The sequence below is a fragment of the Macadamia integrifolia genome, unplaced genomic scaffold (assembly GCF_013358625.1).
Source record: "Macadamia integrifolia cultivar HAES 741 unplaced genomic scaffold, SCU_Mint_v3 scaffold1748, whole genome shotgun sequence".
Taxonomy (NCBI): domain Eukaryota; kingdom Viridiplantae; phylum Streptophyta; class Magnoliopsida; order Proteales; family Proteaceae; genus Macadamia; species Macadamia integrifolia.
This window is the reverse complement of record NW_024868334.1, coordinates 10,591-29,828: the sequence shown is the minus strand read 5'-3', so window position 1 is coordinate 29,828 and position 19,238 is coordinate 10,591. Positions and strand designations below refer to the sequence as shown.

The 19,238-nt window shown below is 39.4% G+C and overlaps 1 protein-coding gene across 1 annotated transcript in view; it reads right to left on the bottom strand.

Annotated features, from left to right (window-relative positions):
* Positions 1–350: 350 nt before the first annotated feature.
* Positions 351–19,238, bottom strand: part of LOC122064757 (protein ENHANCED DOWNY MILDEW 2) — a 26,215-nt gene continuing 7,327 nt past the window's right edge. The window contains exons 4-13 of the mRNA XM_042628514.1: positions 18,763–18,813; positions 18,501–18,640; positions 15,447–15,543; positions 15,237–15,335; positions 11,589–11,836; positions 11,380–11,469; positions 10,741–11,268; positions 10,002–10,146; positions 9,784–9,885; positions 351–497 (exon numbers count right to left, since the gene is read on the bottom strand). Coding sequence (XP_042484448.1) covers positions 351–497; positions 9,784–9,885; positions 10,002–10,146; positions 10,741–11,268; positions 11,380–11,469; positions 11,589–11,836; positions 15,237–15,335; positions 15,447–15,543; positions 18,501–18,640; positions 18,763–18,813 — 1,647 coding nt within the window. The remainder of the gene's footprint in view (positions 498–9,783; positions 9,886–10,001; positions 10,147–10,740; positions 11,269–11,379; positions 11,470–11,588; positions 11,837–15,236; positions 15,336–15,446; positions 15,544–18,500; positions 18,641–18,762; positions 18,814–19,238) is intronic.

Genomic DNA, 19,238 nt, shown 5'->3' with positions numbered 1-19,238 from the left:
TTTATTTGAGGATCTTATTTCTTTGTTTCCTGGTCCTATTTGTCTTGTTTGGGATTATAAACTGTGGAGGTTAGTTTCTTGTAATCTACTCCTACATTAGAGCATGGTTACCGAATCAGGGACAGGAGGTATCAAAGAATAAGAACCACGGAACATCAATGTTTCTTTCGAACATTGCCAAATCCCAAATTATGACCATCATATAATGGAAAAGGTAATAAGCCCACAAGAACAAGAATACAATAAGTAGCAACCTTTAACACTACTTAAACATCAGCTTCAAGGATTTAAAAATAAAATTGTAGAAACTAGCCCTCAGATGATGCAATGAATCCATGCAGAAAGTCGCGTCATATTAGATAGTAAAAAAAGTTTGCCAATGAATAAAAGGACAACTCATATACCTCCTTAAGCTTGTCAACTTTTGTAAAATGGCGACCAAATGATGTATAACGCATGCCGTGGAGAAAGGGCGCAAGATAAACTCTAAGCTTATTCTACAACAGGACAGAAAAATTTCAGTGAAGGCAAAAGAGTATCGCCCCCATTCATTAACAATGTAAAATATACGAAATATAATTTAAAGGATGCAAGTATCAAACCAAAAGCCTAAAACTTGAAATTAGCATCTGGTGTCTTTGCTACAGCTACTGCATCCTTGCTATTCATAAGCGCAGGAAAAACAAATTATAAGCTTGCCCAAAAGAAAAAACCAAAAGATAAATAGAAATACAAAATACATATTTTTTGCAGCAGTAGAGAAACACAATGGAACTATGGAACAAAACATCCCAACTAGCCTACAGAGAAGAGCAGAACTCCTATAAAAGTATTTCAGATTCAAATGAACATTTTGACTATTTGAAAAGGGGACCATTTCTTGGAGCAAGGGTAAACAACTTGGGCTCTGCCAGAATGAAGATGTTAGCTTGAGTCTCAGAATTTGAGGGCTCCCTCCTGGACCATGGAGTGTTTAAAAATGTCTGAATTATGTATTTTTCTGAAAATTGAAATGCTTCTTTGACAAGCACCAAAATAAAATCTATCCATTGATTTTGGTCCAACACAGATAATTTTCCTCAAAACATCAATATATTTAGGGTCTAGCTGTAGCCAAAATCAGAACTTGATAACACTGAATAAAAAAGAGCAACCCAGTGCAAGAGGAACCCGCTACAGCAGGGTCTGGGAGGGGCAAGTGTACACTCAATGTATTGTCAAATTAGAATCTGCCTAGACATCATTTTGCTGGTTATGTCAATAGCAAGGAAATTTAAAATACCGATCCAGCTGATGAGCAAGTTAAGCAGGCAGAATTTGCGAGTAGGAGTTACTGCAGGGTTAAATGAATGTAGCATTTTCGGAGACTTTGATGAACATGCGAACTTAAGAAGCCCAATTGCTAAACCCAAGTTACACTTAGAACCAAAATATGCAGTAACATATTTTTAATTGGACCAGCATGACCCAGTCTAGAGAACCAGGTTCAATCCAGGCTTTCAGTCCAAGGCTATTTAGTTATTTGAATATTTTCTGGAGTTATGATAATTATTCAGGTAGTCATTGATAGCCTAGTCACCTAAGTGTTCAGGTTCAGATTTTAGAAAGCTCCATAAGTATTAGAAAGTTTCTATTTTCATATTCCTTGGTTCCCAAGTTTAAGAATAGGAATGTTTCTAATTTGTGAGATCTGCTAAGAATAGAAAGTTGAGGGGTTAGTTAATCTACAAATGTAATGCAATGATTTTATAATGGAATTCGAATTGGAATTGGAATCAATGATTTTCTGCTAGAATCACTGCTCACATGTACCGTTCACAGCACGGGCTTTTCTTGTTTGAGGGGCGACCGTCTGTTGAACTACCAGAGAGAAGGGTGAACCAATGTTATCATGACATTGTAGGTGTTTGTGATGGGACAGATGCGACTTCCCTCATAAGTAATGGGTGGCATAGCTCGTTGCAGAGTCCCCCTTTTTTTTTATCCATTTCTTAACTGCTCTTTATCTTCTCTTGTTCCCTCTCTTAAACCAACCACAGCAGATCTTTCTTTTGATCTGCATTAGCTAGGCTGAAGGAGTTTTAGGCTTAGTTTGAGTTCTGTATTCTCTCTTTTACATAAGCATGCAAGGGGCTACAGCCCTACCAACCAATTTTGATGATTTAATGAAAGGAGTCAAAGGACTTTACTTTGTTTTGGCCTGTAGGCTTGCATCTATAAATTCAGGTGCGTTGACTCTTATGGATTCAAGAGCATTTAACTGCTGTGAGATTGTGAACCCTAGTTAGATTCTAGGTTGGGGTACCAGTGGGATTCCAGACATACAGATCAGGTAGAATCCTAGTCGTGTCTTCCTTTCTATTTCTCTTTTCTTCACCATCACAAATCAGGTCAGATATCTCTCAATTTCTCATACTGTGCACGGTTGATTCCTCTATTTTCTTTAATTCTATTCGTTATGTTAATTACCTATTCCGTTAGTCAGGTTTCCACCCTGTTCTTCTTCAGTTTTCAGTTATGATTTCTAGTACTAAATTCTAGTTTATTTTCTATTCCCAAACCCCAAACAAACAGATTGTTACGAGCCCTTCATGTCTACTTCTTCTAAATCTTTGTTTTCTGGATTAGTTTTCTGGTTTTGATTTCAGATTACCAGTTTAAGTTAGACGACTTTTAATCACTAAATCAGTTTATTTGGTTACTGTTTGAACCCTTATAAAAGATTCCTGCCATCAAATTCTGTTTTTAGTCTAAATTTCAGTTTCCAAATTCAAATTGGACTCTTTCATAAATTGGTCGGATTTAAGATGATTGGATTAAGAACCTATCAAGATCTGACCAGGATCTGATCCAGTTCTAATCCATTAGGATCTTGGACAGGATATGGATTTATATGAACGTATGCATCTCAGTTGGATCTGGTAGTTTGATCTACTTCACTAACTGTAAGTATTTAGATCAGATTCAGCTCCTCTCCAATGCGGGCATCGGCCAACTCCACCTAGGTGCTCGACACATGGAGAGGAGAGATCAACGGATCTAATTTATTACCTCAATTTTCTACCCTATTAACCCCCTCCTACACTCCAACTTCTTCCTTCCTCCACCTTAGTCTCGCAAACTCCTTCCTACACTCTTACTTCCTTCCTCCCTCCCTCCACCTTCGTCTCTCAAACCCTTCAACAACAACCACATAGCCCAATCACTAACACCACCCTCTTCATCGCCATCTCCTGCTCATCACCACACATTAAAATCATCCGAATCCCATCACTGGACAGAAACATAGGGAAGCAGAACAAGATCCGTTTCATCTAGAAACTCAAAACCCTACTACTCTCCAAACTCAAACACTACCTGCGTCTGAAAGTCCTCTCCAGATGCCGCTCTTACCTCTCCCTCCCAAAGCCTTGCTCTCTCCTCTCCATGATCCATTGCCATCCTTCCATCTTCTACCTATTCTCCCCACCCCCACCTTCCTTCCTTCACCTATCTGTACGGCTATACACACACTATGTCCGTCTCACCTTGGCCGCCGCTGCAATCACCACCGAAGAATCCGCTCTCAAATCCACAATCGCCACCAATCACCAGAAGTTGTTCATGCTCACCAACCACCACCACCTCTTATCAAAGCTTGTACACCTCGCCCCTGATGGCCTGACCTAGGTTGCCCTCCAAACTTTCGCTCTCACCTCTGTAACGATTACACAGATCATTTTAAGACCATAGACACCTCCAATGGCCAGCGCCCTCAACTCACTTCTTGGGACCCTGAACTTGCAGTCCCAATTCCACCTGCTGAAACTCAGTTGGATGGATTGATTGTCGACAGGCCATTGAAATTCAAGCAATTAAGACTCTGAAAGAGGCTGAATGTGAAGTGTCATCATCAGGATTTCTGATCAAGTTTTAGGAATTGCCGGTGGTTTCGCCTTTTAGTACTCCAGCGTGGAGTTTCTGCCAAAGTCAATTGAGGCCAAGAATAGGGCTCGTGCTGTGGTGAGGGAAGTGTTGATTATGACGGTGGAAAAGAGGACTTTGGATGATCATTTGACCCATTTTAGAAAGAATTTTGGGGGACTGTAGAGGAAGTTGGGAGTGTAGGTTGAGTTTGCAAAAGTTGGGTTTGAGTGGGAAATGGATTGGGTAAGGTAGAGATGGGTTAATAGGGCAGAAAATTGATAATAAATTAGAACCGCTGGATCTCTCCCCTCCACATGTCGAGCACCTAGGTGGAGTTGGGAGAGAGTTGGGCGATGCCAGCGTTGGAGAGGAGCTGAATTTATTTAGATCCAACCTAGGCCCAGCTACTGTATTTCTTAGAGGGAAACATCTGGTATGAACATTTCAGAAATGGAGAAGGTGCAGGGTTTTGAAGACTAGGCTCCAGAAAACCTACTTGCAGCATAAGAAGGTTCAATAAGATCAGGTTCTTGGTCGATGTTCCCCAACGGGTTCGGGTTGATCCATCAAAGCGCTTATACATCAACCTCCTAGTGTTGAGAAAAACTCGTCCATGAGTTTGAAAAATGGGAGAATCATTACCAATTGATCGACATCCATCCTTGATTGTATGAGATCATCAATTAAACCACGATCGATGGTTTGGTGTCAAAATAGTGACTTGGGAATATAAAATCAATCAGTTCTCTCAAGAGATCAACTGATTTAAGGTTTTCTAGAAGTTGATTTTCAAAGACCGTCGGTGTCGTCTCGTCTGCCATCATTGGTGACCCATCTTCTGGCTCCACCTGTTTTCAATGGCTGAGATCAAGTCGTTGAAGGTAAAGTGCATGTAATCAGGTGTAGGTAGTGTTTAATCTTTAATGTCCTTGCATTGTCGCTGAACCTCTTTGCATTGCCATTGAACCTCCTAGCATTGTTGTTGAGTCTCGTCAAGATTTGCAAATAAAAGTTGAACTTATTGACGGATCTCTAGTAAGAGAGTGAGATACATCATCTAGGTTCGCTTTAATACCAAGTGATGCAGAAGCATTGGAAAACCCTATTGGGTTCGCTTATGGGCCCACCCAGATACCAAATACCTAGATTACAAAAGGAGAATGGCAAATATGTAATTTATCACAAGTTCTCAAGGAACTGGAAAACTTGTAATAAACCAGAATTTAAAAGGGTATTGGATAGCTCAACAGAAGAGGACAAAAAGTGAAAATTATATTTAGGGAAAAGGTTGGGTATGCCGCCGGTATACCGTAAGCTAGCACCCACTGTGTCAATCTCTCTCTTCCCCTTTTTGAAATGACCGCCATATCCTTCTTATATGATACCCCATCGGCCCATGGCCCCATCATGATGCAGATACAGCTGCACTTACATGGTTGGACCAGCATGATCGGCTGTGGAAGCCAAGGGCCAAGAAGAACTGATCCTGCCCAAGTTTTTGATCCAACAAGGGCTGGTAGTTTAAAATTAAGTCGTTTCTTTTCTCAAGTTTGTTTTGCGATTGGATACATAAGAGAAGTAAGAGTCAGTTTCAGTGTTAGAGTCTAAATAGGAGTAATCTTATTATTTTCCCTTCATATATACTTGTATAAATTCAATGTTTGAGATTAGAGTGAATTTTATTTAGAAGTAGTGAATTTGTGCGTTGTGTGATTCCCCCTTCCCCTCTTGTGCGATTTTCCCTCTTTTTCCTAAGGCTACCCAATCACATCATGTGCCCCCATTGGTGTTGTCCGCTAGGTTACCGTATACCGGCAGCATATCTATCCCTCTCCCTTATATTTATTGACGGGAGCTAAACTTGACAAACTTGAAAGAAAGAATAGGGAGGAAAAAGTAAATAGTAAGGGGAATTATGGGAAACTGAAAGAATAAAACAAAAGAGCTTAAGAATCATGGGAAGTTGGGGTTTGCCTTCGTCAACCTTTGGACAGAACGTGACCAGCAGCGAAGTTCAAGCTTGCGGGTGAGAGTTCTCACTCAATCAAGACCTAATCAACGTGAGGTTTCAGGGGTGAAGGGGAAGAATGAAGAAATAGAGGGGGAGAGAGAGGAAGAAGAGATAGATCGCACAAGAAGTGGGGAATCTTGCACAAAGCACCCAGCCACTCAGGCTCTTCACCAAAACAACATTCAATTCATTCTCTAATCTGCCCATACTGTGTTCTTCGGTTACATATAAATAAAAGAAAAAGACACCTCAAATTGGAAAGAAAAATACCCTACAAAAGACACCTCAAATTGGGAACATAACAAAATATCCTACTCTAATCTACCCAAGCAAGAAGAAGAGGAAATAAACGATCACTTCCAGTATCTACCCAAATAAAACAAAGATAACAATTTTATTCCCAAAATAAATAAACCTGCTAAATCCTGCTAGATTCCAAAAATCAATTAGACCAGGTTCTTGGTCTAGGTTCCCAAATCCATCGAAGAGCTCCTACATCAAGCAGCTAGCAGAGGAATCCTCAGTTTGACAGTGACTAATTGGTGATCACCTGAATCTGTACCACCATCTTCTCAGCTATGTTGACATCACTCATACAGTCATACCATCGCCATCCTCCTTTCTATCAATAGGAGAAAAAAAAAAAAAAATACACTCACTTGCTATATGCAAATTCACCAGGAACTAGGTTGCCAGATGAGGTCGGGCAATTTCTGCGGACAAATCCTAGAGTCTCAAACCAGTTTCAAGTGTGTTGCCAAGTAGCATGGTTCGAAATTTTAGTTGAAATGAACAGGATTTCATGGAAAACGCAGGATGATACACTATCTTGCAGAATGATACACTAGCTTGCAGAATTTCGATGGAAAGTTAGCACTTTTGACTGAAATTTCAGTTTCAACTCGGTTTTGGACAGAAACGATATAAAACAATGCACATAAAACATTGTTTCCTGAATTTCGATTGGTTTTGCCTGAGGGGGAAAAAGAGTCCAAAAAAACACAAGATTTGGTATTTTTTTCCAAATCACCTACATTTGTTAGTGGACTGAAGTGTTGGGGACTACTATAACGCATCCACAGTGACAATTTGGGCAACATTTGAGCAAGATTCAAACTTGAGGGGGGAAAATCAAAACAAAACACTAGTTTTGGTGTTTTTTTGGCAATCGCCTGCATTTCTTGGTGGAACAAACTGTTAGGGGATACTACAACGCATCTACAATGATGATTTGGGCCCCCTTTGAGAAAGATTTGTGCAAGATTCAAACTTAGAGGTGAACCCTTGAGACCGCTCATCAAGTTAATGCTGTCATGCAGATTGAGCCCAGGGAGACACAAAGGACAGCAGGAGTTACATTGAAATACGTCAGATCGCCGCAGTAAGCACCTGTCCACGAGATAGATACAATGAAACCTCACTTGACCAGAGAGAATACCCAATACAAAAACATAGCTCATCAGCTACTTCCAGCAAGTCAGGTCAAGGGCCAAAGCATCAAGTATACATTGACTGTCATCGAGATCAGAACTTAGAAGGAGGGATCAAAGGGGAAGTACTTTCAGAGGTGAACATGGACATAGCGATAGATACTTATTCCTCGTCTGGCACACTTGGAGGTCTCAGTCCAAAGGGAAGTGGTGAATATAATGGGTATGGGAGGACTAGACAACGGCTTCCACCCTCAGTTTCTGCAGAGAAATCCAGTGCCGAGTATGGCGGGTATGATAGCATACGTCTTCATTTTCATTCCTTAATGCTTATGGCGGTCAGTCATAATGGATGATCTTTTGTGGAGAGCATCTTCTCATACCCAAGCCTCTAGCAACCATATCAACCTGGCCAACCAAGCATTATATCATCTTCTCGGCCAAGTGGTCTATATCTTATGTTGGGGTACCTAGAGTATGTTGCCGATGACATCTATCAGGCTACTATGTTGGAATTTGAATGTCACACATAGCATCACATGGCCTTCTTTTGTGATAGTCGGTAGAACCGTTTTGCAGACAAAACAAATCTTCCACAAGTTTCGAGCCTTCCAGACATTCTATGTGGTACTGACATAGAGTTGGAGGGACAGCTTCATAGGGGTGTTTTGACCTTGGTTGTACGCTTGTACTTGTTAACACTGACATTGTGTAATATTAAATGATTAGTCTTCATTCCTAATACATATTTATTTGTTTTTATTGAATTATTTTAAATACTAGATTATGTGTACAAATAGCCTATATTTGAGAGTATATAGCAGCGTATGGTGTACTGTACACAGCCAACCTAAGGTACAAAATCAAACTTCCATTTTAAGTATATTTTATTTCACAATTTAAGGTTCCAATATGTTTATAGACATTTAAATAGGGTTTACATGAAGTTCGGGCCAAAATATAGCAGCTTGACCACTGATATGGCCAGTCGAAACATGAAGAGTTTCAATCGAATTTCGGTCAAGACCCTAATATTTCGGTTTCAATCCAGTTCGAAACTGAAATCACAAACCCTTGGAAATAATATATCAGGGTTAAATTCCACATAAATCAAGGGTGGAAATTTTAGTAATCCTTTTACTCCTAGATTTTTTTCCTTTATGTGGAACAACCTTTCCTTCCACTCAATTTTTTTCAGATATGTGGGCTGTTTGACAAGTTGATGGGTCATATTTCCAAGACAATAGAGGTTTTTCAAACAGTGTAAATAACAAAAATGCAGCAGAAGAAAAATCATCACATTATCCATCATCTTCTAAAAACCAAACTCAAATATGCATATCTGAATCAAGCATTCACATGGAGAAAGAGGGTGAATTTGAACATGAATAATACCACGAAGAAATCAAGCAACTTAAAAGAAAGCAAAATACAAAACATGAAAGACATGGAAACGGTAGCTGAATCAACAACATAAGAATAGTACCTAGATAAATATTAAGAAGTGGAATACACCTTGCACGATACATACTACCATCAACAGCATGATGAACATTTAAGCATGAGGAACCAAAAAAAAATACAAAAATTTTCACCAACAATAAGTATCTCACCATGAACATGATAGCTCTTTGGAACACTTACGCCATTTTGTATAGGTAAAGGGGACTTCTAAGGGCCCTGAACAGGGATATTGTATTGGTTTTCACAGATATAGTATTTGTGCTTCAACCTCAGTAGAGCTAAAGGGGACTTCTAAGGGCCCTGAACAATCCACATGTAACGGATGGGTGGATTTGGAAGTTGAAGGAGGCTCTACGGTGACAGTTGGTTGCCTTTGAACCAATACTGACGGGCCTTGGTAATATTCACACCTTAAAAGAAAAGCTAGATCTCTGTGCGCTTATGGAAATTTCTTGCCACTTCTCTTTTGCTTACAGGATGCAACCAGCTAATTTCCAGGTTGATGAACTTACCGAGCAGTTAAGACAGCCTTTTGGGTCAATACCTCATTGACTGATATGTCCCCTTTGTGGATTTCTAGGCTTTGCCTACCTTTGTTATGGTTGTGCTACGCCCATTGAAATATTCTCTCCTTTCAGCAATAAAATTTCCTAGTTACTTATCCCACCCCCCCTTAAAAAAAAATTTGATAACTAGCATAATGATTGACAGGAGGGTAAAAAGAAAATACAACTATCCCATGCATTGCAAAACTCATTGTGCCACAGAATTGAGCGACTCTAACAACAAAAACATGAAGTTCTCAGGATGACAGGCTGATAAAAAAACTTCCGACGATGGAGAGTAAAATGGTATAATCAAAGAAGAAATCAGCCTCCAAATGCAGTGAATCAATGATTGTGTCAGCGAAAGCTTAGTAATAGGACTAGAATTTCAGTTTTCCAGTAAATAAAAAGTTGAAAAAGTCCACACCTTCCAATGAACTATTTTATACAGCACATCAGGTGCACACAGTTCCTTCACATCATCAATGCTCCATCCTTCTTCCAACTTCTGTAAAGCCGCACGAGCAGCCTGAAAAGGGGGAAAAAATCAATTGGAGCTACAAACTACAGCCAATTTAATGATTACACAGAAAATTGAAAACATTGCAACATCCATGTTTCAAAATTTCCCTGGATAAGGCATACCTCAACGGAACCCTCCACCTTTCCCTGAGTAATGGTCCTGTCAACCATGTTTTTTGAGGAGTGCGCATGTGTAGTAGGCAATTTGTGTTTCGACGTGATCTTCTCTAAGGTAATTGATGATGTACTTTGAATTAAATCCAGTATACTGCAATGAAACAGATAAGGTTCAAAACATAATAAAAAAGGGTGTACCCAGTGCAGGAGGCTCATGCCAGTGCGAGGTATGGGGAGGGGAAGATATGTATGCAGCCTTACTCCCATTTTGCGGAGAGGCTGTTTCCCTAAGATTCAGAATGCAATTAGGAACCAAAAATCAGTAGCTTAAAATAAAACACAAAGTAAGCAGCTTGCTACCAAGAAAATTATTATGTTGCAATCAAATTTGCCGAGTATGTTTGGTAGCAAGGGAAATTTTCAAACTTAAGAAATAAACTTTTGTAATCATAACCCCATGTGATCCCATGTGATTGTATAACTACTTAAAACTTTGACCGCATTTAGTAATGATACATTTTACATGTAATTTTTATTTTACATTTTATGGCAAAGGGTTTTGGATGCAAAGTGAAGTGAAATTTAATAACCAAATATAGAATGAGTTGGAGGTGGTGAGAGTCACACACGGGGTAATGATTACAAAAAATTTCATTTTAAGTTTGAAATTTTCCCTTCCCTTCCTTATAATTCCCCTTGCAACCAAACAGAGCCGCAGTAAGAATGGGGAAGGCATTGATCTTACATTTTCTTTGTTTCAGGATCTACTGAAAAACTGCTTGATTTCTTCAAGACTGGTTTCACTGCCATTGACTTTCCAAGTGCACCACCTGTTACATCCATCTGCTTACTCTTGACTGGTTCCGACCCTCTATTCCACATTGAACTTAACTTGCTTTCTTCTGCTGTAGAAGGCTTGTCAACAGCCACTAAGACAGGCTTTGTCTTCAACTTAAGAGAAGGTTTCCTAGAGACATCAACTATTGTGGATTTCTTTGATGAATCGTATCCTTGCCCAGAAAGTTGTTTCACATTTTTTTCGAAAGAACTACCATCTCTAACAGTAGAAGGCACCTTTCCAAGTTGTTTTGGAGTCCTCACGACATTTTTTTTCATGGAGTCAGCAGAAACTACAGTTCTCTTTTCTGTCCTAATCTTCTCTTTGCCTGAATGCAACTCAAAAGGACGCTTTTTCTTCTTTCTTTCAACATCATCTGGAAATAGAATGTGATCTCTCACTGGAGTACCAATGTCTTCATCAATCCCATGATCCCTGGACAAATTATAGCTTTGTTAACAAAAATAGAGTAATAAGTTTTGTCGACAACATATGAAGGGAACACAAAAAATTTAAAAGGTGGAAAACATAAAAACTAAAACTTACAAACAATATATCAAGATACGATTAGGAAGGAGATCTTCCCAAGCCCTTTGTATGATATCCTCATCCTCCGAATCTTCAAAAGCAATCTCCCTAATCAATAAACTGAAACTTTAGCAATCATATATAACTTTAATTTTCCAGGAAGTACAATTTTCCTTCAACCTATTAAAATAATACTACAATATAAAAGCCATGAGCTCATTGAGTACTTGGGCAAGCATTTCTTGTGGTATGCCTTAGGACAACGTCTACATACTGCAAACTGCAAATCAGTATCCTCCTTATTTTCTCCCTGTTTACAGACAAGGCACTTATGGACAGGACATGTAAATGTTTCCCCTGCAGCAATCTTTTTCTGAAGTTCTTGAGCTTTAGCTTCATTCCCCCGATGAAGCAATCCTGCAACGCATTGAGGATGATAGAAATGACCACAAGTTGCGGATGCACAATGGAAGACCTGAAAAGCAATAGGCAAAGAAAGTTTGACAGGGGATTCAAATAATAAAAAACCCCAATCCAGGAGAAATAGGAAGGATTCAATCAAAGAGAGCTTTTTATGTAAGTGCCCTGGTGGCCCAAATAAATATAGCCTATCACTACAATTGGCCTAACAAATCATGATTACAGCAACCAAGATACAGAACTGAGCATCTTTGATGAAGAGATCATATAACAGTGACTAAAATAGAACCCTGCAACAAGAACAAGAAGTTGAACCGTTTCCCGTGCATGTAAGAAGAGCTCCCAAGAAGTCTGAAAAATCAGAACATAAGAAGGGTTAAGACTCTCCTATGCTGGCTGCCTGGTGCTCATCAGATCAGTGCTTCAATCTATGTGTCTTTACTGGTCCGGTATCTTACCCTCCCATCTGCCACCTCCAAATCTATTGACAACTTCCTTTGTTCTTTCCTCTGGAAAGGTGTTGATTCCTCCAAATTCCTCAAACCTCTTAGCTAGGTTTGATTTCGTCTCCCCAAAGCTGAAGGAGGTCTTGGCTTGCGCAAGATCAAAGATGTGGACTTCATCGGCATTCTCAAGCTCATCTGGAAGACTGCCTCCAAGAATCAAGCATCAAGCATCGGGGACTCCTAGGTCTATTCCTACTACTGTAAACTACGATAGGGGTCTAACCAAGTCTCAATCTGCAGGAACTTTTAAACCAAAGAACAACCATAAACCAGCCCCAAAACTTGCACAAAAAATCAGATTATAGAAGACAGCAGACTAAACAAGATCAGGCTATCGACCTCAAATCAGTAGAGGTTCTTAAAACAGATCAATATAGCTGATAACAGGGACTGACAAGTAATTTAAATAGGTTCAAATCAACTGTAAACACTGAACCATAGGTCAAAAAAACCATAGGAATTAAATCAGACCTGTCGGCATATGTTGTGGACAACACAGGTTACTAAAAGACGAAAAGAAGGAGATTTTTATTAACTCCAATATGGCTGGTCAGAACCAGACCAGAGCAGGGTCGATCCTTGCCCAGGTGGGGAGGAATGATCGACCAGAACTATGTGCCAAAACAAGGCCATAAACTGCTACAGACAGCAGAGGTCAATGATGAGTTCTGCAGGAATTTATGGGCAGAATTTAAGAAAGTAAATACCTGGTTTGTTTGGCAGCAGTAGAACCTTGATAATAAAACTAAAAAATACTTGAATACGTTAGAAGAGATGAGAGAAATAGATTGAAGAGAACTCTTGGACTTCACGCCGCAAAGAGTCACTGAATCGAACACCAGTCCATCACTTTGATCACACACAAAGCACAAAACAGCAACATAGCTTTTTTCCATTCATAAATCGTCTCACTCCTAATGAGAGCCCTTCCTTTATTTATAATAATGATGGGGGTTACATAAAATAGAAACTAACTTTAGTTTCCAAAAACTGAAATAGGAAACTAAAAATTAGAAACTCACCTAGTTACTAAAACTGAAAATAGAAACTTACAAAATAAGAAGTCCTTTAGTTACTAAAACTGGAAATAGAAACTAGGAAATAAGAAGTACTGAAATTAGAAACTAACTAGGTACTGAAATTAGAAACTAATTAACCCCATCAAAGCCCAACTAAAAAGGAAACTAATGAAAAAAGGAAACTAACTAGTAATTTCGTACTCAATCTTAGAGCCCCCTTTTTAAACCCATAAAAGTGGCCCGATACACTCCAAACCACATGGATTGAAAGCCCAACACATATGCAACCCAACCCTAGACTTATTCCTAATAAAACAAGCTTAGTGGGCGAATAATCAGCATCACCTACCTTCTCAAGAAGGATTCCATGTGGACTGCCCCCATTCCCTCTTATGGCACTTGGATCTGGCGCAACATCCTCAACTCCATATCTATTGCCCTTCCTACCATCTCTTGTTCCATTGTTAATGGGCTCTCCACCTCCCTCTGGCTGGATCCCTAGCACCCATCTGGCATCCTTCTCTCTTAGATCTCTCCTAGGAACATTTACTCATCTGGCTTTCCCATATCTGCTTCAGTGGCCTCCATTATCTCTTTTGGAGATTGGTCCCCCCCACCCTTTCCCCTCCCCCCCCCCTTACTGATCTCTGGTCCTCTCTTCCTCCCATCCCTCCTGGTCACTGAGGAAGAGAAGACAAGATCATTTGGCTTCCCTCCGCCTCTAGCCTCTCACTCAGCCAAAGACGTTCGCACTTCGAGCCCCCTTGCTCCCTGGCGCAACATCATCTAGATCAAAGGCCACATCCCTCGTTTCATAGCCTGTCGGCCCTTATCTAACTGCCTTACCACACAATCTTTCCTCATCTTCCCATTCCAATTTTCCCCTCCTACTGTCTCTATTGGAATGATACTGAAAACACCGACCACTTCCTTTTTCCTGCCCCTTCTCATTAGTTGTTTGGAAGTTCTAAAATCTATCTGGCCCTCCCGCAGAAGAATCTTCCCTTGAGTAAAGAATGGATATGGGTTGACATAACGTTTAACGGTTCTTCTATTTGTGACACGATCGGGAAGCTTGGCTTTGGCGCAACCATTACCCACCTTTGGATGGAGTAAAATTTCCGAAGATGGACTTCCAACTTTCGTTCCTTTGATAAGATTTGGAATGCCATCTTCCTTGATGTGAGCTCCAAGATTAGCTGCCTACATTAGCACTCAATCCGGACACCCCAAAGAACAGGCTCATTGTTCTACTGGGGTTCCCTATCTCCACCACATCCCCTCCCCCTCGATGCCACCTTGATGTCCCCCCCCTTTTTGTTATCCTTTTTCCCTGTAAGGGCTTTTATTTGTTGCCTTTGGTGTTTGGTCTCCACTTCTTTTGGCAGTAGCCTTGGCCCCCCCCCCAAAAACATTTTTCGCCCTCGTATATTCTTCTCCTGCTTGGTAATGAATTTATTTATTTATCCAAAGAAAAAGACAAATGACTTATCTTACAGAAGGAATGAGCTTGTTAGATGGAAGGTTTAGGGCTCAATGAAAAACCTATACAATTTAGGGTTGCCCAAAAAAAAGGGGGGGAGAGGAAAAGAAACATTTTTGGAGTGAAGGGAACAACAAAGAATATGATGATGCACAATAGAAATAGAAATTCAAGAAAGATGTAGCTCCATGAAATAAAGGGGCATACGGAATGGATCAATTCCTCATAGCTTTAATGTAATCAATCAAAAAGGACATCAACGTGAACCAATAAAATTTCAAGAAATAAAACCTATCAACGAAGGCAAGGAATATATCAAGTCTCCACACATAAAATTACTAATTCCGGTTATACTAGCATTGGCCAACTGAAAACTCTAATGCCCACCCAAAAAAAAAAAAAACACTAAACTACCTTCGGGTACATGATGCTTTAGAAATTTCATACCTCAGCATTAGAATCTTTATCAGAAGAACCCAACTTTCCACATGCAAAACATTGGTGTTGTTTATATTGACAATTCGCACAGAGGAAATTTGTAATGGCCTGCAAACAACCATAAAAGGTTTTAGAGTTTACAAAACAAAAAATGAAAAAGGAACTAAAGAAATAAAAGAAAAAAGGGTAGAATGGGAAGTGAACTTAGAAGGTTCATACCTCTACTTCAAACTTAGATAAACCAAGGGATTCACACTGAGACTCAGCGCCATCTTTTCTGGTTGCATGAAATGACCTCAAGCACCTCCCTTCACAACTGCATAAAAACACAACAAATGTAAGGGTCATAACAATTACAAACAGAATAGCATTTAACAGGCAAGCATACCCAAAGCAATAATCCCTCTAGGATCACTAATTACCCAAGAATAAAGAGATATAGGATAAAGAGATAGAGAGATCATTAATTACCCAAGGATAAAGAAATATAGGTTTCAACCCCCAGCCCTGATGGCTTTAGCATGGGGGTTTCTTTCTCTCTTGCAAGTACATCATTAGTACAGACCTCATCTTGGCCATCAAGAGCTTTCTTCTATAGCCCCAACCATATCCACGATATCAACCATACCTTTCTTTGCCTCATCCGCAAAAAAGAGGGTGCTTCCTCCATATCCGACTTAGGACCCATCTCCTTTCGCAACCTCCTCTACAAGTTCATTGCAAAAATCCTTGTCAACCACATCCAACTCATTGTTGACACCCTGGTTGGCCCCAACCAATCCTCCTTCATTGTTGACCATAGCATCGTTAACAACATCATTATCTGCCAAGAGATTGCTAAAGGCTTTGATAGAAACTACCATATTGAAAATTGATATCCACAAAGCATTTGACTCCATTAGATGACACTTTATTACTCAAGTCCTATGCAAAATGTCCTTCCCCCACCCAATCTTTGTCAATTGGATCTACTCCTGTATTTCCTTCCCCCTCCCAATCTTTGTCAATGGCAGCCCCACGTGATACTTAGCTCCGCTAATGGTATTCGCCAAGGCTACCCTCCTCTTCCCCTTACTTTTCTACTTGGCTCTTGAAGTCCTTTCCAGCAGCATCTAGTCCAAAACCGACCAGCAACTCATCTCTCCCATCCCTAAATACAAGCCCACCAACCTCACCCACCTTGCCTTCGCCAACAGTCTTATGATATTCTCCAAGGCTGACACCCTCTCCATTGAGTCTATTATGTCCTCCCTGCTTCACTTCCGAATTCTGACGGGACTCCACAGTAACCTCCTCAAGTCCCATGTCTTTCTTTTTCAGGTTTCTGAGTCCACCAAAAGCCTTCTCCATCTCACTGGGTTCTCTCTTGGCTCCTTCCCTGTTAAGTACCTTGGCCTCCCCCTCATCACTTCCCACATCATTGCACCCCCAATGTTAGACCTTATGTGCAAACAGCTTCAGCTTTGGAAACCAAAACTTCTCTCATATGCAGGTCTCCTGGAGCTCATCAGATCAATGCTCCAATCTTTCTACATTTACTGGTGTGGTGTGTTTGGCTTGTCCAAGTCCATCATCAAGACGATTGAATCCCTTATGTGTTATTTTCTATGGAAAGGGGTTGAGTCAGCCAGGTTTCTTCACCCCATCAAGTGGGCCTCTATCTACCTCCCCAAATCTGAAGGAGATCTTGTCTGAGAAGAATTAAGGATGTAAATCTTGTAATTAAAAGTGAGATTGGTCTATAAACTCTATACCATCTCTTGAATTCAAGTTCTTCATTTTCCATTCAAGAGGAACTAATGGTTTTCTACAAGTCTTCATCTATATCTTGGCATTTGCATGGAAAATAAGAAGACTTCAAAGGTGCATTCTTTTATATCATTGCATTTCATTCACGCACCACACAAGAGGTAACTCTAACCTTTCTCTTCCACTTTGAATTTTTTTTTGTCCAAGAGTTGGGTTAACTCAAGAATTGGAACCTTGTTTATACATTGTTATAGACCATACTTAGACTAGTGAGTAGGACCCTCTCATCCTCATGAGATTGTAAGGACCCTCTCCTCCTTGAAAGAGATTGTAAGGACCCTCTCATCTTTGAAAGAAATTGTAAAGGACCCTCTCATACTATAAAGAGATTGAATGGATCATCTTATCCTTTAAAGAGTTGGTAAAGGTTTTCCTGTCTACCTACTGTACTGAATGGAAAGAGCTAGTGGAATACCTTACAAGTGGAACTGACAGGGAGTAGACTAGACTCGGATTGAGTCGAACCCACTATCAATCCTTGTGTTATGTGATTGTGCTTATTTTTCATATTCAGCGTTTTTAATTTGCAATGACACACTTGGGAACTTTAATCTCAGAATTTTTTAAATCCACTAGTATAACCTATTCACCTCCCTCTAGGTTATTTTATGGGGCATTTTGGGTATATAATTCTGGGCATTAGTAGCGTTTTACGTACTGTTTAGTAGTATGTTTCATGTCAAAGGTATACTTGCAAATTTCTGACTTTGATTCATTATATATTATATATAGTGCTCACAGTTTGTACAATCAATCTATAGAGCTTGAAGTTTGGTAGATTTCACAAACCATGATAGATTGTACAAACCGTAAGCCTGGTTTTCACCCCACAAGATTCTCTCTTCCTCTCTTTCCTCCTCCTTTCTTTCTTCTGTTTACTGAGTGCTAACACTGTTTCCTGTGTTTGATATTGTTCCAATCCTAACTGAGTCAGAACCTTAACTATAAATTAAACCTATATTCCCAATATCACCTAAAACAAAACCTAAACCTATATTCCCAATATCACTTAAAACAAAACCTTACCAATAACAATAAATATATACTTATACAGATCTAAACTTACTAAAACAACATTTTAAATAAAGTACAATAAGAATTAATAAAAACAGAACAAATAAAATTTACAATACAATGCCTCTGCATCAATGTCGTAGTCTATCTGCTGAAAGTAAAAGTGAAACTCAATTAAAAATAAAAAATAAAAAAATAATTGAACCCCTGCAGTACATAAAGTAAGGAAAGACTAAAATGACGAGATGATTAGAGTCCTCTCTTGACAGAAGCATGCATGCGAGTTTAAAATTTTTCCAGCAAAGTTTGATTTAGCAGGATTTCACAAATAGCATTCTACAGTAACTCCAGTGGTCTCTAAACAGAATGTGACGCAAAAGAAGATATATATATATATATATATGAAATGACAATAATAAAACATAAAGATCAATTAGACAAAATACATACCACAAAATGGTACCACCATTATCACAAAAGGCACAAACGGAATCAAAGAGGTCATTCTCTTCATCAGATTCATCTCCTTCCACATCTTCATCATCAACAATAAATTTACGTATTTTTGCATCTAAACCAAATGGAGCATCCTGCAAACCATCCTTTTGGTATGGATCAATAGCTCAGAATAGAAGTATGAAGAATATCAACCAAATCAGAGAAAGACATATGTCCCAAAAGACAAGCTAGGGAGTAAAATAGCAGCACTAACCTCAACTGAGTTCCTCTTCCTGGGCTTCTCCTCAAGAAATGTCAGTAGATACTGCTTAAAACATTATAGTCATGAAGACAGTAAATATCTTCAGAAATAGTTTTGAATAAGCAAGCTTTTATTAAAAGTTAAGGTAAATAAGTAATAGAACGTATCAAACAAACAATAAAGGAGAAACACTACACTATCACAAGAAGGCAAGCTCATCACCAAGGAAGAATCAAAAGTAACAAAAATAAGAATGGACCTAAATAAATACAGCAAGAAATTCATCCCAATATCAAAATTACCCCATTTCAAACAATAATTCCCATCAACTACCAGGATCCACTGCAATCCAGCTTCATGGCATGATTCAAATAGGGTCTCATCTCAATCACATGGCCCACCATGTTTTAAGCTATGAACGTTGAATATTCAACAGTGAATTAGAGCAGCAGCAGAGTTTTTTTTTTTTTTTTTTTTTTTTTTTTTTT